Genomic DNA, 26,565 nt, shown 5'->3' on the forward strand with positions numbered 1-26,565 from the left:
CTCCCTCTTCAACCTTCCATTGCATTTCCTCTATCACATTTCTTTCAATCCTTTTCTCTTCCTCTTCACTTCTGGTTTTTCATGCATATCCCTATTATCTGTGCATCCACATTTGTCCTTCTGTTCTCATCAATCTGTTGTGATTTAAGTCATCTTGTAATTGCAAAGCTTTTTTACGCTATAGACAAAAAAAGAAACCTATTCATTTAGAAGTGACAAGGAAACATGCATCATTCTTTTCAAAGGATGAATGTATGGACACATAAATGCAAAAACAAACATCCAACCCAAGTCCTAATTGCAGAGTACTGAAAAGATGAGAAGTGCTTATGTATTCATACAGACACACACACACAAACACACAAACAGGCATGCATGCACGTACGCACACAGAGATAGATGTTTATACGTACATCTTCTTCAAGTTAGGCAGCTTCTTAAATGTCCCCGCAGTCTCCAGGACGGCAATCTCATTGTCGTTTAACCGCCTACAGAGAGAAAGATAGAGGGAGCGAGTTAGACATTTATTCTTTCATGAACCCAACTGCTTCGAGTGAACACACACACGTACACACAAATGAACATGTACGTACACACACACAAAAACAAGATAGAGGGAGGCTGCACGTCAGGGAGGAATGACCGCGTGAAGGTTAAGAGGCCTTTAGTGACTGTTGAGAGAAGAGAAGGGAAGAGAAGAGAGAAATCTTTTCTATGTGGTCATCAATACCCATAGTGCCCTGAGCCAGGAGGAAACGGTTTAAGAGATAGAAAGCTAGACATCTGCTTTATTGAGGTAATTTGTACTAAAATTGTGTTGCTAAAAGGATGCTCGGTGTGTGTGTGTGTGTGTTATTGTGTTTGTGTGAGTGTGTTGGTTAAACGAGGTGGAGCAAGAGAAATTGAGGACAGAAAGTTAAAGATCAGCCGGAGGGGGCACTTTCTAATGAGATACTGACAAACTCAAAAGATGGATAAACCTGGATGAAGCCGAAGTAAAAAAAACACATTGCAAAGTCGGACGTGGATGGGGGATGACGGCAGGAACATGATAATACCTTCACTGTCGTGCTGTAGTTTGCATAGATTGTGAAGATGAGATACTGAAGATTAAACACATCTCTTTACCTTGTGAACTAGGACTCTCAACATCCACTCAGAATGGACATGAGCTGCGATCGAGTGCAAATAACTCTCTTAAGACTGATTCTTTCATGCTTATTGAACACTATCAAGGCTGATGTCAAGGATTTTCATGGCTAGTGGAAAGAATCACAAAGAAAACAGACAGAGAGATAGACAGAAGAGAGAAATAGAGCATAAAAAATATATATAAACCTTCAGCTCGGTCATAACCTCCCCTGATTTCCCCTGATAAGGCAGGTTACAGGGCAGCTTGTGTGTGTGTGTGTGTTTGTGCCATTCGACAATCCTGTGGTGGGTTGTGTTCTTGGGGAAAAGGCAAGAGAAACAGAAAGTGAGAGGGTGTTGAAAATGGAAGAAACTTTGATGTGCCCTCCAACCAACCATAAAGGACGAGGTTTATATTTTTTGACGTGAAGCACCCTGGGAATGGATGGAGAGAAAAGAAGGGGGAAATGAGAAGATTCAACTTTTCAGAGAGAGAAACCGAAGCAAAGAGACGAAGGGACGGAAGAATCTGGGCCTAATGGCGTGTGTAATACTGACATTATTAGTGGCACCCATGGTTGAGTTCACCATTATACAACTAACCTCCATAATTAATACGATGCCAAACGCCCTGCATCTGCTGCAGTGCTCTCCTATTCTGCAGCGATGCTCTCCATTAGTACCACAGTGACAGCAGCAGCAGACGCTCTCCATCCCTCACCTACATTCTAAAGCTGCTTGTGATTCAGAGTTATTAGACAAAACTTTGTTTCTGGCTGGATTCCTATTTCCTGTGTGGATATATTAGCTTGTTGAATATTCTGTCCAGGTGCTGAGAGTAAAAGGGGGCTTCGCTAAACACTTCTGTCTCGAGAACCACTTTTTGCTCTCAAGTTTGGATTTTACAACTTGGGAGTGATTTTCACCTCTGCCCAGTTATGTTGTCACCGCTGTTTGTTTGTTTTTTAGCAAGATTCAGCAAAAGCTACTGGACGGATTACCAGGAAACTTGGCAGAAGGATGTGGAATGGGTCAGGAAAGAACCCATAATATTCTTATGCGGATCTGGAAGCGGGAGTTTTCTTTAACATCGTGAGATAGGGCATTTATATATATATGCACATATATTTCAGTTAATTTTTCTCTTGTTTGACTTATCAATTGATTCCAGCTCCAAACAAGTATTTTTTTCAGCGTACACACTGACCTTTTAACCTTCCTCACACTTTTCCTCACACTTTGTTTCTCCCTTTCTATTTCTCAGCAATGAAATAAATGATCCATGGGACTGTTCAGTATTCTAGTGTGAGACCCTTTGCCAGACATCATGATGGTTCCTTTGGGACTCGGAGGGAGATGGAAAAGACTGTTGAGAGGCATTTTGCTCTGGGAGCTGAAAATGAAGACTGACATTCATGATAGTGCACAGAAAGAGGCAAGAAGAAAGAGAAAGAGACGGCTATATTGGCATGTATTGTGGAGGATGTTTGTGTGTGTGTGTGTGTAAGTCTGCAAGTATGTGAACCCACATGCTTATGTTTTTGCATTTTCATTTGGCTGAGAAAGTGAAAAACGTCTTTAAATCTGATATTTTATTATGTCTTGTCTTATGTGCATGTGAATGTATGTAAAAGGAAAACTAAAAACAGGCCAACTCACAGGTCTGTGGTGTGATCGGGGATGTGCGGAGGTAAACGGGTCAGTTTGAGATTGGAGCAGTCGACGACGGTGCCTTCACATCGACATTTCTCCGGACACACCAGGTCCTGGAAACACTCGCCGCTCAGACGGCTGCGGTAGTCCTCCTGACCTGCAGAGGAGAGAGGGAGAGAAGATGACGAATAGAGAGACAAAGTGATATAGGAGAGGAAAGCCAGGTCAATTAAGTCAACAGGGGGAGTAGCAGACAGAGAGAGAAGAGAGAAGAAAATGATGGACAGGAAGAGAGAAGAAAGATTTTAATGTTTTGGATTTGAACTTACAATCCCCTATGAAGGCAAAAATAAATATTAATTTAATAGTAGAAAGGAAAAAATCATGCATATTCAAATGTAACCACTGTTTCCAGTTGAAGTTTAATTGTTCAGGAAAGTCGACTTCTGTTCAGCTGTCAGCGGTTGTAAGACATTAAGCCAACTCATAATGTGCAGGACATTAGTGATTTCTTAAATAGAACTTATATGTAGGACAGTTGCCCCTGCAGTATTTCTCTGTGTATGGCGGTAGTCATGGAGCTGATGCCGGGAGGGCTACCACTGTAAATCAAATTAACAAACTCAGATCCAGGTGGTTTTATGGAATCATCTTGCAGATAAATGTGGTTTAACCCCGGATGTTTTGGTTTAACACAGCGAGCCAGAGACCACTTCTGTTATTTAGATATAATGTGAGCAGATAATATTTATGACCGCCAGTGCCTGTGGAAGAGACCTGGTTTACATCACGCAGCACATGTACTTGTGCACCACACATACACTTCTCACAATTATCATTCCCTCTTTCTGCTCCTCGCTCTCTTGTTTCAGCTTTGTTGTCTATTAGTAGAATGTCTCTCTCCTGGCACACTGCGCCCTTTATGGCAAACAAAACTACTGAGACCACCTAGTGAGATTTCCCAGTGAACAACCTTGATTTGAACTCAGTAAAATGATCACTGCGCGTCAAACGTTGTCTCATCTTTTATGAGATGTGGCCAGCTCCCTTCAGTGGCAGGATATTTTGGAATAATGTCTCCGGGCTGCCACAAACCTTGTTGGTTGGCAAGTTGACAGTAAGGAAAGACCAATGAGAGAATAATAAAACAAAGAAAAAGAGCGAGAAAACAACCAAGCCAAGAACAGAGGGGAGGATTTTTATAATCTCGTAACAGTAATGGTTAGAGGACATTTCTTTAAAAGTTTCTATGTCCTCATCAGTTGGAGCAGAAACTGGTGAAGGAGTTTGCACAGAGGCGGGGGAATCAGCCATGCTACACACTGAAGCACTGGAAGATTTCACAGTCGAGAAAGGTGCACCGAGCATTTCCCTTTATGTGGTTTACAAAGACCCTACTTTCCAAAGCAAACAGTAGGAGAAGAGCATCCCTGGAAGAAATATGTGTTTATGCATTTAAACAGTTGAGCAGTGACGGTGAATAGAACCTTTTGAGTCAGTAAAGGGAACCCGGTGGAGTTTTTAACCAGTAGTGCTATGGAGCCAAGTGTTTATAAGTGTGGGTCACCATTGCTTTTGTACTGCACATGTGCATTATGACACATTTATACCAATCCACACACATCGGTGTTGAAATGCTAATCCCAGCTGCTGGCATCAGGTCTATTCCACAAGTTGTTGGTGCAAAGAAATGAAGTAAAGCAACAACAAAACGGAAGCTAGTAAAAAAATTAAGTAAACACGGCATCAAATTTAATATTAGAAACTTTGGATTTGTAAATGTCTTGTTAAAGGGAATGAATTCAACCAATTTGTTAGACTTCAAGAAGACACATGATGAGTATTAGTGAAAAACACTGACTGTTACCATAACTCCACAGGGCACCTTTAAATTCCCAGTAGAAAACCAGTTAAGTATTATCAAACACTGTCAGTATATTGATATCTATGGCTCGTCTATGTCAACAGTTATAGTCCCATGCATCAGATGCCCTAAACATAAATGCAACAGAAGTAAAGTGATTAGCCCCCAATTATATTTTGCTCCAAGGCGCGTGATTGGCTGGGAGAGGCAGGTGGGCGTGTGCTCGGCGGTCCCTGGCGCTTGACGGAACCATGTGATGTCACAGTAGGCGGGGCCACATGGTTAGATCAAGCACAAGAGACAGCTGCACGAACCAATCAGAATGCAGGTCCACACAGGAGGAAGGCGGGGCGACAGAGAGCTGTCAGGGTCCATACAGGAGAGGAGATGCAACAAGACAGCCGCAGATCCACACAGGAGGGGAGGCGGAGCCAAAGAACTGTCCACCAATAGCAAAACTGTCCACCCAGCTCCGCAGAGGAAGAGGAGATGCAGGGAGAGGCATGGGGCTGCAGAGAGGAGCGGCTGAAGCAAAGAGGACGGACAGAACCAGCTCAAGGAGCATTTTGTAACTTAATTATCTTGATGAGCACCAACATGAAGGGGTTTGACCTTCCACACTTAAGATATTGCACATGTGCTCAAAGCCCCTTTACCTTTTAATAGTATTTGTTGTTAATGCTATTAATGCAGTGCCCAGTTTAGGCTGTGGAAAACAGGACAGTTAGAAAAGTCAGCTTAACAGATGTAACTAAGACGACTGTGATGGCAGCAGTTGCTTTAGTGCCTGAAAAATCTGTTTACCAATTTTTAAATTTTCTTTTAGATTATTATAGGACTGTTTTATTCAAATATAATTGGATGTTTCTTTAGTTTTCAAGTTCTTTGTAAAACCAAAATATTTGTGATAGAAGATGGCGACTGAATAACACTTATTGTATAAGAAACACTTCCTCACATCCAGTCATAAGAATGCAGCTGAATTATTCTCAACCTCTTCTGATAATTATATTCCATGATCATCTTTTCTCTACACAATCACATTCAGTATAAGATTCAAATCATAGTTTGAACTGAACACGCTGCTTTGCAAAGCAACAATTTGCTCGGCGCCCCTGTTCTAACACAATTCAAATAGATGTTAAAATGTCTGCAAGGGGATTTTAAAAATTCATTTTCCATCGAGTCATAAAAAAGGCATAATATTTAAAACAGGGAAAACAACTTGAGGAGCCACTGCACCGCCACACACACATCGTTTGACACAAGTGGGTGATCACATCTGAGGCCGGTCCCTGCTGAGTTAGTTATTGTGCTGCTTCAATATACTGAATTGGTCTGTGTTGTAATTAGTGGGACCCATGACTCGTATCAAAGGAAATAACAGTAATAAAATACACCCCACACAGAGAGAGAGAGAGAGAGAGAGTGGATGTGTAAGCTTGTGTGTGTTTTAGTAAATACAAACAAATTCCAGCTTCTGTTTATATTGTACCTGTAAATCTCGACTTTTTGCCTTTGCCCTGATTAGTGTGGCTCCTTGTTAGTATTCAGAAGTATCGCTGGATGTTTCCTCATGTTTATTTGTTTGCATTTTACTACATCTATTGTTGCTTTCAGACTGCACTCCTGGTAAAATGCTCGGACAATGTCTACATGACTACATGTGAGATTACAGCAGGAAAATGTCTCACGATGAAAAACAGGAGCCATAAACGTATTGCTTTGAATGTGAAATGCCAAAAAATGGCTGATGTGACCACTCATGTCTTACCTGTGCACCTGAACTTCTTGCCCTTAACCTGGCTGAGCCGTTTGTTCGCCAGCCTCCTGGGGTGGCTGCAGCGAGCTCCGCTGGTCTCGATGGGATTGTCAAACAGGTAGTCGGCCAGCCACTTCAGGTGGCAGTCACACATAAAGGGATTCTGAGCCAGATGACTGAGAGGGGTGAAGGAGAGAGGAGAGAGGGGGGGGAGATGGGTTCGTCATGGAAATAAGAACAGATGAGAGTTGCAGAGGGTTCCCACAAAGTTGTCACAGGTATCATGTTTTAAAAAAACACGTCCCCTTTCGACTCTCATTGGACAAAATCAATCAAAAATGCACGATTCTCAGTCTCAGCTTCAGTACTTGTATTTGTGTTCTGATGATATGTGTTCTTACAGAGTCTTGATGGAGCGCAGAGGGGCGAACAGTCCTTTGCTGATGGTTTGCATCTTGTTGTCGTACAGTGAAAGCAGGTTGAGGTTCTGCAGGTCTTGGAAGGTGTTGACTCTCAAACAGTTAATTTTGTTTGCATTCAGGAGCCTGAAACACAAGGAAGAGACCAGTCAGCATCCGTTTACTTATTTAACTTTATTATCTCTCCGCACGACACAAAAAAATAAATAAACACATATGCAGATAATGAAATAGTTTATCTGTCTCAGATGCACGTCTACTGCAATTCCACCGTGTTTTCTATCTTTCTAATTCTTTCCTTGTCCCTCACCATCGCCCTCTACTTCCCGCTCCACACACTCTTTCTTTGTGGCCATGACCCATAAATCTGAAAATTGTGGTTTTATGATACTTTCACTTTCTCTTCTGGGGCATGAGGGGAATATGCACTGTTGTGTTGGGTAGTGCAATATCTAGTTTTGATGGGGGAGACAGATGGTGAGGGGGAAGAGAAGAGACAGGATGGGATGGAGGAAATAATGGAGTAAGGCAGAAAAGGGACAGGTTAGAATTTAATTTGTAATGACACCAGTGCACAGGAGAGAGGGACGGGGAAATGAGAAATGTGATTGAGGGATTAGGTAAATGACAGGAAGGGTGTTAACCTCCAATCTCCCCTCCATTTCAGTTTCTCATACCCATGCACTCATTAACTTATACATTTACACTGTCAGCTTTTCCCCTGTACCTGTCTCGTCTCTTTTTGCTTTCTCTTCACATTCAACACATTTTCTTTCATTCTTTGTTTCTCCATCTTTCCCCACAGACTCCAGCCTCTCCTCATCTTCTTTGTTTGACAGGTGACTAACTCGGGACTAAGTACAGCAGCTCAGCTTAATCATCAAGTCATCCTAACGAGCGCCTATACTGACAAAACCCAGTTATACTATACGTGCACACACTCTCACACACACACACGCTGCTCTGCGACATATCCACGCCTCATTAGGCAGCTCACAGGGGGAACTAATTACTTGAAACTGCACCAGTAAAACAAAGCAGCGCACACAATACAAACAGCAGAGCGGTAGCTATAGAGAGCAATAAACACATCTTTGTCGTGGAAGGTGGACAAGCTGCTTGATTCACCAGCGAGAAGCTGCCATATAATTTAGAATTATTACACCATATAGAGGAATGACATCATCCGGATATTTCTGTCACATTGACCATGTTTTCGGGGATGTGAATATTAAAGGACATATTCCCTCTCTTTTCCTGCTGAGCGAGCACCTGTGTCTTTTTAGGATCCATTGATGTATTGACTCCTGACGGATGATGTGGCAAGACATTAATATTAAGTGGTTATTTAGTCCTTTGATTGATAACTGATGATCAGTTAATGAGTCTAACATCATGACAGGGTTTAAGGGAAACAAAGTGGTAATGATGATACAACACACTTAAGATCCAGCCATCCATTATCTATGCTGCTTTTCCTTTCAGGGTCGCAGGGGGAACTGGAGCCAATCCCAATTAACATTGTGTGAAAGGCGGGGCACAGCCTGGACAGCTCGCCAGCGTATCGAAGGGACAAACGACCATTCAGAGGCACATTCAGTCCCACAGACATTTCAGAGTCTGCAATTGACCCAGCCCCAATCTGCATCTCCTCTGAGGAAGCCGGAGCACCGGGAGAAAACAGAGAACGACCTCTACACAGAAAGACCCTGGTCAAGCTAAGATTCAAACCAGGAACCTTCTTCCTGTGAGGTGACAGTGCTAAGCACCATGACTGCCCACTTAGCCATGGGAAAACAAATTCAATTTTGATTTTCTTTTTTTTCTGTTTCCAATCTTTTCTGGATTCGTACTGTATGTCTTCTTTCCCATGTCTCCTCCCCTTCTTTCCCCTAAAACCATCCGTCCATTTGTCTATCCCTCTATCCCTCCCTCCTCCCTCTCTGCCTCGACTATGCACCATGCATCCCAATGATCCACCTAAGCACGTAAAAGGTGTTTGTGGGTTAGATTCACTCATCCTCATTTTCTTCGCTCCACTTGACTTTACGATGGAAAGGCCCAGCACATTAGCGGTTTCTGCAGCGGACTGCGGCATTCTCCAGGACCATATGCCACACACACACACACACACACACACACAGTACCAATGTAGCCATTATAGCAGCCAGAATTTTTTTTACTGCATGCCGAAACTACAGCTGCAGCTTGAATCTGTGCCAGTGCACCGTTATTCTGAATTACTAGTTTTCCTCTATGTAGACAGTAAATATTAGTCGAACAACAGGGGATGACAGGTTTTACCACAGTGCACCGATTTGGTTCATGTTGATCATTTCAGAAAAACCCACAGCACATGCAGACACATACACAAGGTAAAGAACAGACGGAGGGTTAATGCATGATGAGGAGATTCTATAGTCGTCGCTACTGCTCTGTAGTGAAGTATTGGTCCTGTGATTGTGAGTGATGCTCTCATCCTCATGAAAGTACCACCATATACTACAGCAATAAGAGTCTGTAACATTGGCCTGAGCTGTGATTATGGTCCAGGGGAAGTGAACTGTAGATGGGACTTGCTGGTGCCAAATCATCTTAATTAGGGAAAATCAAGTACAAGGCTCAACATAAATTCAGCCACGTTTGCTTATTATGCTGCTTCCATCTGAGCCAATGCTGCCAGAATAAGAGACACTGTGAGAAAATTCCATTAACTCTTTCCTCAACTAATTCAGTTTGTCTTCTCCTTAGTCTTTGTCGCTATTTTTGGTTCTGAATTATGACCATTTCTCACACTTCTCATCCATCGACTTCCAAAGTTTAGGTGAGTGCTCTGCATAAAACAATGAATCATCAATCAAGAGAATTCTCTCCATATCCGCAAATTGGTGGACATCTTGTGTGTTTTCCATATGTCTTGCAGATCGTCATCGGAAGTTTTTGTGTTCAACTCTGATTTCCAAATTATAGAACATTTAACAGAAAATTGGACTGTTACTAATCTACAACACTACTGGGACACACACAGGTACACAATCAACTTCAGACCACACAGACAGTACTTACAGCAGCTGCAGGGAAACCAGTCCATCAAACAATCCCTTGGGCAACTCTGTGATCTTGTTGCCATACAGCACCCTGCACAGGACAGACAGGACAACGTCACGTAGGTTACAGTGTGAACAAGGCTTTGATTACTGGTTTAGATGCATGCAGGATGTAGTAAAATACTTGTAATATGAGACAGTTTCAGGAGACAATACCTGTTACACAAAACAATTAGACATTATTCTGAAGACTTGTCCTTAGTTATTACTGTATTTGCTTGAACTGTCCATCTTCTATATATATTCACTTATACTCAAAAGGCAACAAAGATTAACAGCAGGAGAACTGGAGACAAAAAGTCTATGTTTCCAGTGCGGGGAAATTTCTAACAAAAATCCCCAAAGCTCAGCTCATTCATTCCTGCACAGAAGCTTTTTTCCACTGAGTTCCCTGTTTTGGACCATTTATCTTATTTGATTCTCAAAAACTGAAATTATTGCAACCATATAATTCACTTGAGCAATTTTATATTTTGCTACATCACCCCTCAGATGGCCTCTGCTGCAGAAGGGCTGCCTCTCGGTGACATTCCCGTTGAGTGTGAGTGTGTGTGTGTGCATATGTGTGTTCAATCTTAACACCCAGGGGAGTTCACCTTGTCTGCCCCTTCTTGTCTGACTGTCTGTCTCATTTTCATGCTCAAGATTGAGTCAAATTAAACTGTCCTTCATGTTATTATCAACCTCTGACACACACACGCACACACAAAACACACACATACAGCTCATACACACACTACTGCATTATGCCCCAGTTGTCAACATCGAGAGGGACAACATCTTATTTGCTAAATGTCTGGTAACACAATCACTTTCCTGCCTTGATGTGTGTATGTGTAAACAAAATTAAATGTGTGTGTGTGTTTGTTGGCAGGCAAGTGTGTCGTACTTACAATGAGGTGAGTGAGCGAAGGCCACTGAAAGCATCAGCAGCAACGTCAGAAATCTGGTTCTTACTTAAGTCACTGGGGGAGTAAGAGAAGGAAAGAGAGAGAGAGTGAGAGAGAGAGCAGATAAGTGCATCACTGTAAAACACAATGATGGGGTTCACTCTGCGTGGATGTCCTAGAACTGTCTGACAAATGATCATGAGAGACTACATCAGCCGAGGTCAAGGCAAGGGGACAGGGGAGGGAGAGAGAGAGAGAGAGAGAGAGAGAGAGAGAGAGAGAGAGAGAGAGAGAGAGGAAGTGATGGAGAGGTGAAGGTAAGAAGTGAAGTGACAGGAGCAAAAGATAGAGAGAGGACTGGAAGCAGAGGCATGTTAAGTGCAGTTAATGTCATTCACTTCCACCACTGTGAGATACATTATTCAACACTGTCGAGGTTTAAATCCCAGCGTGTGTGTGTGTGTGTGTGTGTGTGTGTGTGTGTGTGTGTGTGTGTGTGCGTGTTCATGTTGGGTAGGACCTAGGATGAAACATTTGATGAAGCAGCAGTACTTTATGTAGCTCACAGTCTGTAAATGTTAAAGACATCAATTACTGATTATCCATCCGTTAATTAAAGTTCAAGATTCATAAATAAAATGCCTGCTGCGTATCCAGTACCAGTACATGTGTGTAAATATTGTGTGTGTGTGTGTGTGTGTGTGTGTGTGTGTGTGTGTGTGTGTGTGTGTGTGTGTGTGTGTTGTGTGTAGTTGTATCCACACAGACTCACATCCTCTTGAGCTTCTTGTAGGCAGTGAAGGCTCCTGCTGGGACACTTTTAATCAAGTTCTGCTCCAAACGACTGAGAGAGAGACAGATGGACAAAGAGAGAGGAGAGAAGGGAGGGGGGGGGGGACAAATTGAGTTAGTTGATCTTTAACAAACCCATTAGTTAAAAATTATACAGATATACACTTCAACTAAAACATAAAAAGAGAAAATATGCATAAACTCTTTGACATAGAATAACACGGATAGCATTTATTTCCTTTAATGACACTAGGAATAGAAAAATCATTGTTTATCATCATTGACACATGTTTATCCCCAAACAGCCACATTTTTTGTGTGTCCCAACTGTTTCATGCAACGTGGAAACTGGCCCCTAAGATGTGTCCTTCCTCCGATATCATTATATCAAGTTTTAAAATACATTGATGGTCCCGCCCTTTCATGATGGCGACCACGGAGGCTGAGAAATATCATTTTCCACTCAAAGCTTTTTATCATTTGAATGAATACTGATGTTTAAATTAAACTTGATTTCAATCACTGTGAATCATAATTTTTTTCTTCCACTAATTGAACGTAGAGAGTTTAATTGAGTTACTGTCAAAAGTGTACATGAACACTATTCTTTAATTCCACTTGTTTCTGCAATGAGAGGAAAGGTAGAAAATGGAAGAGAGAAAGAAGAGAGAAAAGTAAAGGAGGTAGAGGAAGAGAGGTGGAAAAAAAAGTCGTATTAGTACAGCAGACTCCCCGTGGAAGCGAAGTCGGAAAGGAGGACAACAAAAGAAGGAGTGGAAAAGTGTGAACAACTCGGGGAGAGGAAAAATCAGGAGAAGAGGGGGATGCGGTGAGGTCCCAAGGCCGGCCACAGGGTCAGCTGTCAAAATGATAAATGGGAAGTAATCCGCCCTTTTTCTTCCTGTCCTCCTCCTCTTCAGCCACCACTCAGGCCCGCTCTTTACCTCCACTCTCCACCCCTCTCTTCCTTTATCTATCCATCTATCTATTATCTGTCTGTCGTGTATTACTGTTTGCATTTAACCTCTAAGTTGCATCAACCATATTTTATGATGTTAACTTAAACCAATTTGCTGAGATTTATTTCATCAATTTGTGACTAGGTCTCTGAAAGGCTGTTTTTAAACTTGACTTTGAAAACAACACAACTCTAAGTGGCTGGCTGTTTCTTGGCTTGTTCACCCGTGTCTCTACATGTCTGCACCTCACACCCCTGGCAGCCAACAACACCTTATTTAAGCTAAGAGGTCAAACTAAATCAAGGATGTATAGATATTGACAAAGGCAATCTGCACACACAACAAGTTACAAATTATATCAGGGGCAGTAACACAAGGTTGACACAAAGACACTTAGAGGCTCAATATCAAAGGGTGAATTAAGGGGAAGACATTTTAAGAGGCTATATAAAAAAAAGAAATCTATAGGCCGAGGAGCTGATTAAACAACAAGTGAAACAGGAGACGGGCTTGGCAGGTGTGAAGGTGCATGATGGGAGAACACACATGCGCGCACACACACACACACACACACACACACACACACACACACACACACACACACACACACACACACACACACACACACACACACACACACACACACACACACACACACACACACTTGGCTGTGATCCCTTCCACCAACATGCAGAAAGATGACTTTGTCTCATTTGGAGGACTGACAATACATCATCCTATTACACTCTATTGTTGCTGGCTGCAGCAACAACATTTATTATAATGGATCCAATGCTAACGCTAACAGTGTGTGTGTGTGTGTGTGTGTGTCCTCAAGAGAGTTCATCAGATATGTTTTGGAGCCTGTGGCTTTATCAGAATGCATATGTGAGTGTGTGTCTCAGCATAAGAGTGTATTTGAGCCAAAGTAAGTCTTTTGCTTTAGGAAAGAAAACTCTTGGTCTGCATATATGCGTGTGCATCGGTATGTGTGTGTGTGATTCTATTAGTTATGCTGGGGAGGTAAAGCCCTCTTGGTGTAGCGTTGCAGGGGGAGGATTGCTCCTTTACTCACAGACCAATCAAGCAGCTGTCCTTTGTACAAACAAACAGGGTACAGCGATCAATACGGATACCAAACACGTCCCACTGTGGGGGGGATGTGTGTGTTTAAATATGTGTGTAAGGGACGAAAAAGAGCAGAGGAAGAGGAGGGGAAGTGTCTTAGGGATTTTAGCTGCAATCTGAAAAAAGAAGACCACTGCAAAACTCAAAAGTTGAGCCACAGTCACAAGTTCATCCTGGTGAATCACACACCGGCCTGGTAAACCTCCAGGACCACAAAGTTCACAGTGAAACTCACAGGGAAAGATATTCAACCACAAGAAAAGTCCTGAATTCAAAATTTGACTTAGGTACATAAGTATTAGAAGAACAATGATGGGGTTTCTTTCCAATCTTTATTCAAGACTGTGGTCTTTAATTTTGAGAGCATTATTTCTTCATTTCATGTTCATGTTTTGTGCTGTTTTCTCTCAAACCCTGGCCTTCTCTCTTAAATATCCCCTGTGCGGACGTGCTAATGTTTGTTTGTCTGCACACAGATGTATTGTTGTTTTAATAGATGTATAATTCCCGTGCCACAAATATGATTTCCCCAATTTAAGTTGAAAAAACATAATAGCACCATTAAGATAGATAAGACCCAAGACGGCGAGTGAGCCATTAAACCTGGTTAAACCGTAACCGCCTGTATTGGACGCTGTAAGAGGGAAAGCAGCCGCAATGAGATGATGGTCAACATCATACCTGGTATTCTATTGAGTTATTTCACTAAAATGAAAAAGCTGGAACAGTAATCAGAGTTCATGAGTGCAGAAGCAGCCTGAGCATGAGGAAAAGGACTCAAACTGAATCACTGGTCGTTTGTTCAGGAAAGTAAACCTGAGTGCAGACAATCAGAGAAAATCTGCTAACAAACAGGATTCAATCAAGACCAAGACTCGGCTCTTAAAGATAAGAAAGAAAGTCAATATCCAATGTACTTGAAATATAAAAAGTAAACGTACTAATTTTGCAGAATGGCCACGCTAACTGTAGAAACGTGTGACTATAGCTGGTAAATAAGTATAAAGTATAAGGTTCTGGTTATGTGCATTGTACCAGTCAGTCTGGACTGGTGTATTGATGTATGTACTGGTGTATGTATCACTTTTGAGGAGAACAAAGTAAAGACAGTCTTACATCTCCACGATGCCCTCCGGGAGGTTGGCTGGTATTTCAGTGAGGCCTTTGCGACGACAGTCCACGATGTTGTTGTTGCAGCTGCAGCTCTGTGGACACACGGCCAACTGGGGGACACAAGTCCTCAATTCGGTCTGGGCCGGACCTGTAGAAAGTGACATACAGATAATGTCCACAGGGTCAGTCTCTGGAATGACTGACCAGATACTGGCTTTTCTAAAACAGTGGTCCATCAAGACACTTCTTTATCAAGTGAAGATACATTTTCACTTCAAAATTCAAATCTAAAATCCCATAGTTTTAATATCTCATGACATCATCCTCCTCCTGTCGTGAAAACATTAAGAAACTGTAGTATTCACTGAATGTTAGTACAAAATATTATCTGGATACATCTAAATATAAGCAGTATGACAGGGTTAGGAAAAAGGATATAGAGATATTTGGAGAAAGACATGAGATTGAGGATTAGGTAAGGAGGCAGGGAAGGAATGAAAAGAGAGAGGGGGGGGGGTCTGGTATCATGTCGGCAGAAGAATTAGGGGTAAAGGCCAATAAAGAGGCAGCAGCTTGACAGTCTATTAGCACAGAGAGCTGAATCAGAGGCCTATAAACATTGCCTATGCTATCTGTAGCCGATAACACCACTGCTCTTATACTGGCCTTTTAGCTGATTATGCGCTCTACACGGTGTAATTCTCTCAGTGTTATAAACTCAATGCTGAGCTGTCTGGAGACGATAACAATGCCGCTTGTAATAATGGCCTTTAGGTTTATTTCATCCTCTGTATACGTCAAAGAGTCAGCTCTCTGCAGCACTACATTCAAATGTACACAATGTACACTCGACTCTCTGTGAAGTGTGTCATATGAACATCAGTGTGTCTGAACTGTTTGGGTCAATTCTTTGTAAAAACATTATTTTACAGTCTAGATTTCATTCTTAAATTCAGTGCATGTGTCAATATTGTGAAGCCAAAACAGGCAGCTACTCTGGAAAAATATTTGTACAGTGTTTTCCCCCAAAACCAATGAAAAATTACGAGTGAAACTAGAAACTAAAAGCACAGTGGCTCTTTTAAAAAATAACCGCTTTCAGTCAAGTAGCAGTAATATCACTGTGATGATCGCAGAAAGTACAGAATGTTCTTCAGCGTGACCTTCAGCTAAGTTGAAGCTCCGTGATACTTGAAGTAAAATCATATGTGTGTAAGTTGTAACTCACCATTGCAAGCAAAATCCTTCTTCTGCACATCCGGGACATTGAGGCCCCTCATGTGGGCGGGGGCCATGCACTGAGTGAAGGGAGCCAGGCCCCGTCTGGCTCGGAGCCAATCAGAGAGCCAGGACAGGTGACAGTCACAGTGGAGGTTGTTGGAGTGCAGACGACTGAGAGAGGACGAGACAGTAGTGTGACGTTAAAAACTGATTTCAAAGCAAAAGAAGACACGAAAAGAGAAAATGAACACAGAAAACCTTTGATTATGAAACGTTCAGTGACAATGTGTTTGTCTTTATTCAAACAGGTTGAATTTTTCACACAGCTTACATCCTTGGCCAGGACCGGGAGGACGGCGCTTAGGTGAAACACTCACACACAAACACACAAAGAAATATCCTCAGCTCTCATTTCCCCAAGGTCTGTGACAATATGTCTCCCTCTAGAGAGACGACACTGCAGCTAAATCACAATCTATTCAGAAAGACAGAGACAGAAAGAGGGGAGCAGAGGTATGAATGAAGAAGACACTTAGGAAAGAGACGGAGAAGAGGGGAAACAATATGTAGAGATGGAGAGTGGACACAAAGACTGAAAACCAGAAAGGACAAAATAATACAAATGACGAATTTTTTCATTTCTTTCAATGATTCTGGGTTATCTTGGCTTTATGGGTATAATAGTGACAAGACATGTGATTACATGGGGTGCGTCTTAGATTTATAAGCCTAGATAGAACCCAAGAGAAATGTGTTTTAAAAGATTCGTTTTTCAAAGTTACGAACACGCATGGTTTCTCAGATGCCTCTATTTGCATGTGTATTTCGTCATGCATTTATTTTTTGTTTTATTCATCTCTGAGCTTTTCTCTTCTCCAGTGGAACAAATACAACTTTTTTTGTGGTGGTAAATGTATTGAAAACTTAGATTTGAAAAATTCAGCTGTACCACGTTTTCAATTCGATTCACTTTTATTTGCATGGTGCCAAATTATCTCGAGACGCTTTACAAAGCACAGTCGAGACCTTACCATATTTAAGAGAAGCTCAAAACGAGCAAATTCACTGAATCACATTTTAGCAAAAGGTTGATGGGGAGTTAAATTAAGATTAAACACATTAAATTACAATGTTATGTTTCCACGAAAACAGCCATTAATTAAAAGCTGCTGTTTAGTAAAGGAAGCATCAGGTGATGCCTGACAGAGCTGCACTGGCTGGGTTTGACACCTTGAGAGAGAGAGAGAGAGAGATGAGGAGGATGAGGAGGATGAGGAGGGCAGATCAACAGCAGAATGTCTTGTCAGCGTATTATATGCCAGCCGGGATATCTAGCCTTTCAGAAGACAGGCCTCCCTTTGTAATAAAGCAGAGGACAAATCCTGTTATGGAACAGAGATGGGCTCATTGATGCTAGCAGCGGGGGCAGTGGGTTTTAATACCATTCTCGCATTATAAATCCAGTTTATAGTCCAGCCCCTGCCTGGAGATATCCACGTCCCGCCCCACCCCCGGCTCAGCCTTAATTACTGACAAGTAGGATTAAAACACAGGGGAGAATGGAACAGGCTGGGGGTCTGGAGAAAGTGTGTGAGTGTGTGTGTGTGTGTGTGTGTGTGTAGCTGTGAATCAGCGATAGCATTCGTTGTGCTTATTGGTTGCAGTGTGTGTGTATATTTATATGGGCTTTTGTGTAGCTGTACGTCGGTGATAGCATTTGTTATGCTAATTAAATGAAAATGTGTGTGTGTGTGTGTTTGAACTGTGCATGTGTCTCTCAGTGGTTTGCTCCATATTTTCTCCAGAGGGTTAACGGCCACATCTTTAGTGTAGTGAATTACACAAACACACAAGCAGTGGGAGTTCTAATCTTTCCATTGGTTCAAGTTTCTGAATGAGAGGCACCGTGAGGTGATATCATTACAGTTAATAGAATAAAGGAGAAAGGGAGAGAAAGACAGGAGACCATATATTGATAAACGGATGGATAGAGGAAGAGGAGTGAGAGAAAACCAGATTGAACTGTACACGGTGTATACGTAAGCAGCTGTATGAAGAGACCACAGATCAATGTGGCAGAGGAGGTGAGCCATTTCATTTAAAAAGAAGTTTCCACACACACACACAAACACCTATATACACTTCCCCAACTTCACCGCTAATCAAATCAGGGACATCCCTAAACATTTGATTGAATGAGTCATTTTTATAAAAGCAGCAAATTCAATCTTGGGATCCGAGGGCGGCAAAAACTGACAAAATTTAATAGAGAGGAGGTGGCGAGCAAGAGGAGGAAGAGGAGGCAGCGCAAGGGGAGGATGGACTGAGTTATGAACACTGGACATAGAGGAGATGGAAAAAAGAAGAGTGGGGAGGAAGAGTAGAGATGGGAACAAGAGGAAATGAGGGTACAGAAGAAGACAGGTGAAGAAGAGGAGGAGGAAGAAGCAACATCAGATGGATTGTAGCAGAAGGGGAAACCCTAAAGTAAGAATGAAGACTTTTTAGACGATGGGATGGAAGACAAGGAGAAGGGCAACAGAGGATAATATAGTGGGAGAAAGATGCAGAAAATCAGAAAGGAAAAGGAGAAATTCAAACGGGACAGCAGAAACAGTGAGGAGGAGAAGGAGGAAATCGGAGGAGACAGTCACTCAGTGTTGACAGAAAACAGAAGACGACGACGGCGTCTGATTAAAAGATATTGGATATTGGTAACTCCGCACTCAATCTCCTGGCAACTGTGTCGTTGTGCTGTTTCCTGAAATCCAATTTTAAAAGGCTGATTTTGATCTGCGTCGCCACTAGAGTAGCCGCAGAATGCAGGAAACGTCAAAACGCTGGCCTGTGATTGGCTTTTGACAAAAAGTGTCAGTCAAAATTCTAAAGAATAATAACTCATATAAGATAAATGCACCGCCATTATCCTGCTGGTGTTTAGTTGCGTTTTGCTTTTTAGAAATCCCCTGAAATTTCTGAATGTTAAGTAGGGTTGCGTGACCACACAAGTGCCTCTTAAAAATGGCGATTTGGGGAGGAAATCCCATTCTGTGCACGCTGGTTTGGTGTTATCCAACCCCAGTGTGGCTGACAGGAATGCAACCAATGGTCTGCCTCTCAGACAGTCCCATGGGATTATGGGCATTCTCCCTTGATATGTCGTGCCATGGCCTTGACAACTGCAGGATCTTCGTCACAAACAGACAACGCACAAGTTAAAGAACCCCCCTCTAATCAATCAGAGGAGATCATTCAGCCTGGGGTCCATGTTGGATGTGTGTGTGTGTGTGTGTGTGTGTGTGTGTGTGTGTGTGTGTGTGTGTGTACACATCAGTAACGTCAGTATATGAGGTTTCTTCTAATGAATCAAAGCAGATTGAACTATAGAGCCTAAAGAAATCTTTCTTGTGGTATTGATGAAGTTACCATTACGCAGCGGGGTGTGTGTGTGTTTGTCTGTTTGTGGGGTGCAGGCACACATTTGTCACTGTATCCATCTGTGTGTGTACGCGCATGTGTGTGTGTGTGTGTGTGTGTGTGTGTGTGTGTGTGTGTGTGTAATGGCCACATGATTATTCACAGTCATGAAACAATAGAAGAGTTGCTCTCTTATTATGGCATGATTAGATGATCACACACAGACCCTGCTGCCATGCTGTGTGTATGTTGATGTGGCATTTGTGTGTGTGTGTGTGTGTGTGTGTGTGTGTGTGTGTGTGTGTGTGTGTGTGTGTGTGTGTGCGTGTGTGTATTTGTGGCATGTCTGTGTGTGGGTGAACATTACTCATGTGTGTGAAGTGTGTTTGTACCCAGTTCATATGAAAGTTGGAATGTATTCATCCATGTGCATGTGTGTGTTAACATTCAACCACAGAGTACATGTGAGCATCTGCAGTACATGTAAGTTGTTTCTCTGAGTGTGTGTGTGTGTGTGTGTGTGTGTGTGTGTGTGTGTGTGTGTGTGTGTGTGTGTGTGTGTGTGTGTGTGTGTGTGTGTGCGTCATACTCACAGTGTCCGCAGCTTGGGCATGTGGTTGAAGCTGGACAGGGGGATGAGGGTGATGTTGTTGTTGTTGAGGGTGCTGAACAGGGAACAGAGAGATAGATGTTAGAAAAATTAAACCCTGGTAAAACTTATTGGTCTGGTGGTTTAAAACATGACAAAAATTTAAAATCTGTGCAAAACGCTGGATTGGCCATTGTCAACTTTTCTCTTATGGCTCACAGGGAAAAAATAAATAAATAAAGTATTAGCCATTATAAGACATTAAACCATATTTAAACAGACTTTTAAATAGACCTCAACAAACCAGTTATGTTGCAACACATTAACACGTTTATCCTGTCAGGTTTCTAATAATATTCTAAATAAGCAACTTATTAAACCTTAAACATGAGGTTTGTTTTGAAGGGATGCAAGTCATTAAGGGTGGGAAGCCACTGGTGTACTGATGTTTTAATATCAATTTAAAGGTTTTATGTGTGAAAAAGAAATTAATAAAAATGAAGCAGAAAAACTGAAACATTTCCAAAACAGAAGAATGCAGAATATTAACCTATCGACCAAACATGTGATTGTCTTTAACAGTTTTATAACTCTGGGTTGTTGACTTGACTTGAATATAAATTTTAAAAACACTGCTGGCACCATTTCAAACCTCATCAAAACTGTAACACACTGCATTTGCAAAATCTGACCTTCTGTCCAGGGGGCCACTAACGTGCCAAGTCATCACATAGAGTGTTAACTCGTTATTTATTAATACACACACACACACACACACCCACACGTGCACAAAAGCACCCTTGATCTGTGCTTCTTCCATTTCTAACTCATAAGCAGGTCACTGCTGTCTTTGACTATTCGCTCTCTCATAAACTACACTCTGTCTCATATGTAGTATCGACCTGAAGTGGAATGAAAAACAAGGTTGACTGTCGTTATGAGCAAATACACACACACACTATCACACGCACACCCACATACACACTATCACACGCACACCCACACACACACACACACACATATATACACAGGCACTCAGCGTGTTGAGGAAACATAAAACCTATTGATTCTCAGTGATTTTCATGCACAGAAATGGAGACAGAAATGAGAGAACAGGGAAAAGAACAAAGGAAAATAAGACGACTATTCCATCAAAGCAATCCGTGGGGGGATGGTTCTGCAATGACAGACTAGTACAAGCTGCTTAAAGTGCATATACAAAACAAAACATAGCAGAACACGAGCAGCTCCCTCGTGACTTATAAGCACCGCACACTCGCTCGTGAATTTACAATTCAGCGAAACATTAAACGGGACAAAGACGTGCAGCTCACATTACAGTATATGTTCGTAATGAATGTGTGAGTTATTATCTTTGGATGTAAGGAGGCTCAGTCTTTTCTGTTTTAATGAGTTTAATCATAAAATGCGGGATGTTTTAAAGAAAAGGAGCAGTTTGGTTTCAACCACCAACCTCAATTTTCCTGATTCAAGAAGACACTGAAGACCATAATATATAGTCAACAAAATTTCCAAATCAGAGCAAATAAAGGCAATACAAATATAAACTTAGAGCTAAAATGATTTTTGATCTCATTTCAGCTGAATCGTTGCATTTTTACTGAAAAGAAACGGATTCATTTTCCTGCTGATTTGGGCAGAAATATAATATGCAGAAGAAATGATATCCCCTAAGTACAACTTGTGAGTTACAAGAAAATTCAACACCGTGACTCAGTGTACTTACACCGATAACAACTGCAGACTACAATGAGAGATCCATGTTAAATTAGACATCCAGGGATGAACTCATATTACACTACAGGGTATTCTTTTTCTGGTGGCTTGTTGCCAGTGCAACCAGTGCAACCCTTTCACTTAGTTTTTGCCCAATATCCATGAATCATTCATTTTACTGGATAGAAAATGAGGTGAGTTTACGCAACACATCACCCGAAACCTTGTATATTCAAAGAGTCATTGTTTGAGGATGAATAAAAGACTGGGGAGTCATTTTTTAATCTGTGAAAACCATTCATTTGTCACATTTAGGCTTTCACAAGGTCAGCTCTCTCTGAAAAATCACCCAAATTCAAGATTAAAGCAAATTTTAAAAGCATTTGCCGCATGTTTGGGCCCAAATATACAGTTTGACCATGATTACGATTTTGCCGACACAAATCAAGGGTGGTTTGTTTCACATAGTGTTGTCACAAGTGTTCAAAACAGCCTCATTACCCGAGGTTTGCTGTCTTTTCACTAACACCCACTCAGACTTAAAATAGACCGTTTCTGCTTCACTCTGTTGATGTTACCAATTTTCTTTCTCTTTCATTCCCTCGTTCCGATTCTCTTCCTCCATTCTCCTGCCTGCCAGTATAGCCTCAATGGCCTTGGTCGCCGGATTAGGTTTCACACTCGCCCTCAGATCCACACACACACACACACACACACACACACACACACACACACACACACACACACACACACACACACACACACACACACACACACACACACACACACACACACACACACACGTACACATACACACATCAGGAGTGCTGCTCTGGTCAGCCCTGTCAGGGGTGATTCCACCCAGTATATATAATTTAATTGTGGAATAACAATAATTTCCCTCTGCAATTTCCCTGTCAGATTTTCTCCCACTCACTCTGTTCAGCGCACCCTCCTCATCTCTCCGCCTTAATAAAGCAGCAACTGAACCGACTTAAGCCAAGTCAAACACTACAAACATAATTTTGACGTCCGCAACTATGTTTTATATCGTGGACATTTTTCCCCTCGGCTTGTTTTACACTGCTCTGGCCACGGCTGCACTCCTAAAAAGCCTGCATAGATTTAAAGTGATCGTAGAAAAATATTTGCAATTTGGCAAAGACAGAAAATTCTGTAGGAGGATCACCGTTTAATATCAGAAAGATCGTAAAGGGAGGCTTGGGTCCTGCAGCGGCCGTGGGTTTGGATCCGAGCCGGCTCTTTGCTGCGTGTCTTCCCTGCTCTCTCCCCAGTTCGTTCTTATCAATAAAGGTGAAATGCCCAAATAATATCTTCAATAAATAAAACTAATATTGAAAAGAGACAAAGGATCCAGTTATTAAAAGAAACAATTTTAAAATAAGAATTTGGTAAAATACCAAAAGTCATGATTTGCCTTCATTTTGTGGAATTATACTAAAATTTAACGATCCTTTTACCCAACTTTGACAAATAGGTGTAGACCTCATGTAGACATATTTTTTAAGGGTAAACTGAAGTTTTCTAAGACTTTTGAGTGTTTTATTAAGTTGTTTTTATTCACCTTTAGATTTATATTTAATTTTATTTTACACTTATTCTTCTCTTCGTGTTTTAATTGTCTAACACTTCAGTCAGCTCTGCTTTTCTAAAGTGCCATAAATAAACTTGTGCCCCAAAAACCTAGAGATGGGAGAAATGTCTCACGTTTAAAAATGTGGGTGTTTCATAAAACTGATAAATGTGCTTTGACAAGTGTTTGGCTTCGAGTGATATAAGGAATCCAGGAGAACAGCCAGATTACTGTACACCTGTGAATTTCATCCATTGGATTTGATTGTGGTTTTCTACTTTTGAATTTGGTTCAGATGGGGACTTTCCACTGGTTCCACCTTCTGTCAGTCTGAACTTTATAATCCTGCAGCCTTGACACATCCCGACACACACATCCTGTCCTGTGACCACTAAATCACAGAGTGCAAACCAGAGCATTGGCTCGGTATTCATGCTCCCATTTACAAATGTTTCACAGCTAATGTGATACGGTTAAGAAAATACTTACATTAGTGTTGCAGCTGTTTCCTCACTGACATTTTCCTTTGAGTGAGAAATATCTGTTCTTTTCTCAGACTTTTTAATGTTCTCTTCTTTTAATGGCTGACTTCAGATCCTGACAGAGTCAATGATGAAGCTTCACATGGTTTAAATATGTTGAATAAGCTGAAAGACCGGTGATATTTAGATTCTTTTCTCCCCGGCAGCACTAAAGCAACTGTGATTTCTATTTCTTCAAGATGAATAGTCAGTGAATTAATTACAACTGTATCCATTAAATACTTAACTTTTTTAGAATACTTTTAAAAAGTAGTCATCTTAGTACCAACACAGTTTCATATTTTAACACAGATTAAGGCCCTCTCCAGTATAATGTCGACATTTTACTGGGAGCTCTCTGCCCTGCAGATTAATTATTAAAGAAAGCACATTCTGTTTTTACAGTCACAACAACAGGGAGCTCGAGGACTCGTCTAACAGTGTTGCAACAGAACACAATGTTTCTGTTGCAAAACGCCTATTCAGCTCTATTTTCTCTATTTAATTTCATAAAGGCTGCACTGACCACTGCAGTGGTGTGGCAGGACAGATCCAGGATCACCAAATGTGCGTGTGTGTGTATATATTTGTGAGTGCCACTATTGTGTAGTGTGTATTCTTGAGTCAGCATGTGCACTGCATGCTTGCATGTATCCGCATGCAATGCAGTATGTTGCAGTAAAAGGGGCCTCAGCAGTCAGTGATGGAGGAGACTCTTTAGAGGCAACCCACCGGGGAGATGCTATCGTTTGTGTGTGTGTGTGTGTGTGTGTGTGTGTGTATAAGTGAGTGTGTGCGTGTGTTTGTGTGGTCTGTGTGAGACAGAGAGAAAGAGAGTGATGTTATCATATGTGTCTTTGCTGCAACCTACACACTGAGGTCAAAGCCTTACTCGTCAATCTCTGCTCACACACACGGACGCACACACAAATACACACACGCACACACGTTAACATCGAATTCCATTCACCGTGGACAGGTTAACCCAAACCTTGTCAGTAACCAATTTCAGTTTAACTTAACTTAAATTCACACACGGCCCTAAACTTAACCAGAACCTCAGAAATTAAATGTTCCTTATTTCCAAAGTGTTGAAAGAGGAAACAAAAACACACAAGATAACAGTAACTGACTATTTCCAGGCTACTTCCACACATCTGCTCTCCTGTTCAGACCCTGGCTATTAAGCCGAGCATGACAAATACCTTAAATAATAAATAAATACCCTTCTCCAAAACAGCTCTGGAGCACAAGGTTAGGTTTTAGTATTTGACAGCAGTAATGTATTTAAGGCTGAGGAGAGAAACGAAAGACAGGTGACCTACAGAGACAATGGCAGCTATGTGTCCTGGTTGTGTTCTCAAAACACACAGGAAATTGAAGAAGAATTTGTTTCTTTGATTTGTGAAAGACGAAGGTAAACAGTGATCAGCAGAAATCGGTCTGTTAAGTTAAGAAAGTTGTATCTAGATCTTATTTGGATGTAACTAGGGCCCAAAGCAAGTAGCTGGTACACACAGGCCTCAGTGTCATTGTATAAGGTGAATGGACATGTGTTCTGATTATAAAAGCCATTTCTACATGCTTACCAAAGCCAGATTTTTATTCTTGCCCCAGAGCTTTGCTGATTGTTGTGTGTTTTCTGTCACACTGAAATTTTAAATGCACAGAGCAGCTTTGGGGTTGAAGTCTAACATTAGAGTCACCGTTTTAATAAACATGTTCTTTACCAGCTTTCCTCCATGGTTTGAGCATATCAATCTCCAAAAGGACACATATCTCTGGAGGCATTTCTGTTCGTGTGGTTGTTCTTAAGCTCTGCTCAGTTGTAATTACTCTTGTGCAGCTCCACAAACTCTCACATGCCATTGTGTGCGTGTATTAGTCTCTATTATGCTCAATCAGCCTCAACAGGCACAGATCAATACACTGACAGAATGTACGAGTTACTACATCCACTAAAAGGCTGCACAACAACTTGTGTAACTTTATGACTGTGATTACAACCAATATTGACCTCACATTCAATACAATTATTCTCTCTCGTAATCACTAACATTAGTTATGGTCTGTGAAATGGGAAACGTTGATGACTGAACCGAACTCAAACATAAAACTAATCATAAAACGTGTCTTTAAATAACAGTATCAAATGATCAATTTGGAGTTTAGTATGTTTATTGTCCATTAAATCTGTTAACAGACTCAAACAAGCAAAAGGTTTGTGCTCCAGTGTATCAGACTGATGCAGTTGCTGGTTTGCCTTTTTTTATAGAAATGTGAATTTATTTCTCAGTGTACACATTTCTGAATTGATTTTTAATATAATCTACAAACTTAATGTACAAAATGCTGAGTAACTTCTACAGCATTAATAATAAACGAGAAGTCAGAACTGTTGTAATTTGGTGAACCACAAGTTAAACTTCATCATGTATTGCTTCATTTCAATCGTCTGCGATCATTTTTGGGAATTTCACACATTTCTAGTATTGATGTCTCATTTTAGATTAAACTCTGGGATGAAAATCCTCTGCTGCACTTGGACCTACACTGGAATCTCAAATCAATACTCCATTGTGGGAATGAAACCACAACAAAGCAATTGTATCACCCATACTTACATCTGCATTGTTGCTAAGATTACTCCATTAATGCAGTTATCTGA

General features: G+C 41.4%; 1 protein-coding gene across 3 annotated transcripts in view; it reads right to left on the reverse strand.

Moving 5' to 3' along the window:
* The window catches only part of slit3 (slit homolog 3 (Drosophila)), a 229,262-nt gene that overhangs the window by 45,322 nt on the left and 157,375 nt on the right, over positions 1 to 26,565 (reverse strand). For all 3 annotated transcript variants that reach the window (XM_035161697.2, XM_035161698.2, XM_035161699.2), the window contains 10 exons: positions 20,050 to 20,121; positions 16,047 to 16,210; positions 14,822 to 14,966; positions 11,599 to 11,670; positions 10,830 to 10,901; positions 9,896 to 9,967; positions 6,812 to 6,955; positions 6,423 to 6,586; positions 2,791 to 2,941; positions 414 to 488 (listed from right to left, as the gene is read on the reverse strand). In XM_035161697.2, coding sequence (XP_035017588.2) covers positions 414 to 488; positions 2,791 to 2,941; positions 6,423 to 6,586; positions 6,812 to 6,955; positions 9,896 to 9,967; positions 10,830 to 10,901; positions 11,599 to 11,670; positions 14,822 to 14,966; positions 16,047 to 16,210; positions 20,050 to 20,121 — 1,131 coding nt within the window. The remainder of the gene's footprint in view (positions 1 to 413; positions 489 to 2,790; positions 2,942 to 6,422; positions 6,587 to 6,811; positions 6,956 to 9,895; positions 9,968 to 10,829; positions 10,902 to 11,598; positions 11,671 to 14,821; positions 14,967 to 16,046; positions 16,211 to 20,049; positions 20,122 to 26,565) is intronic.

Source organism: Hippoglossus stenolepis, chromosome 7, assembly GCF_022539355.2.
Source record: "Hippoglossus stenolepis isolate QCI-W04-F060 chromosome 7, HSTE1.2, whole genome shotgun sequence".
Classification (NCBI taxonomy): domain Eukaryota; kingdom Metazoa; phylum Chordata; class Actinopteri; order Pleuronectiformes; family Pleuronectidae; genus Hippoglossus; species Hippoglossus stenolepis.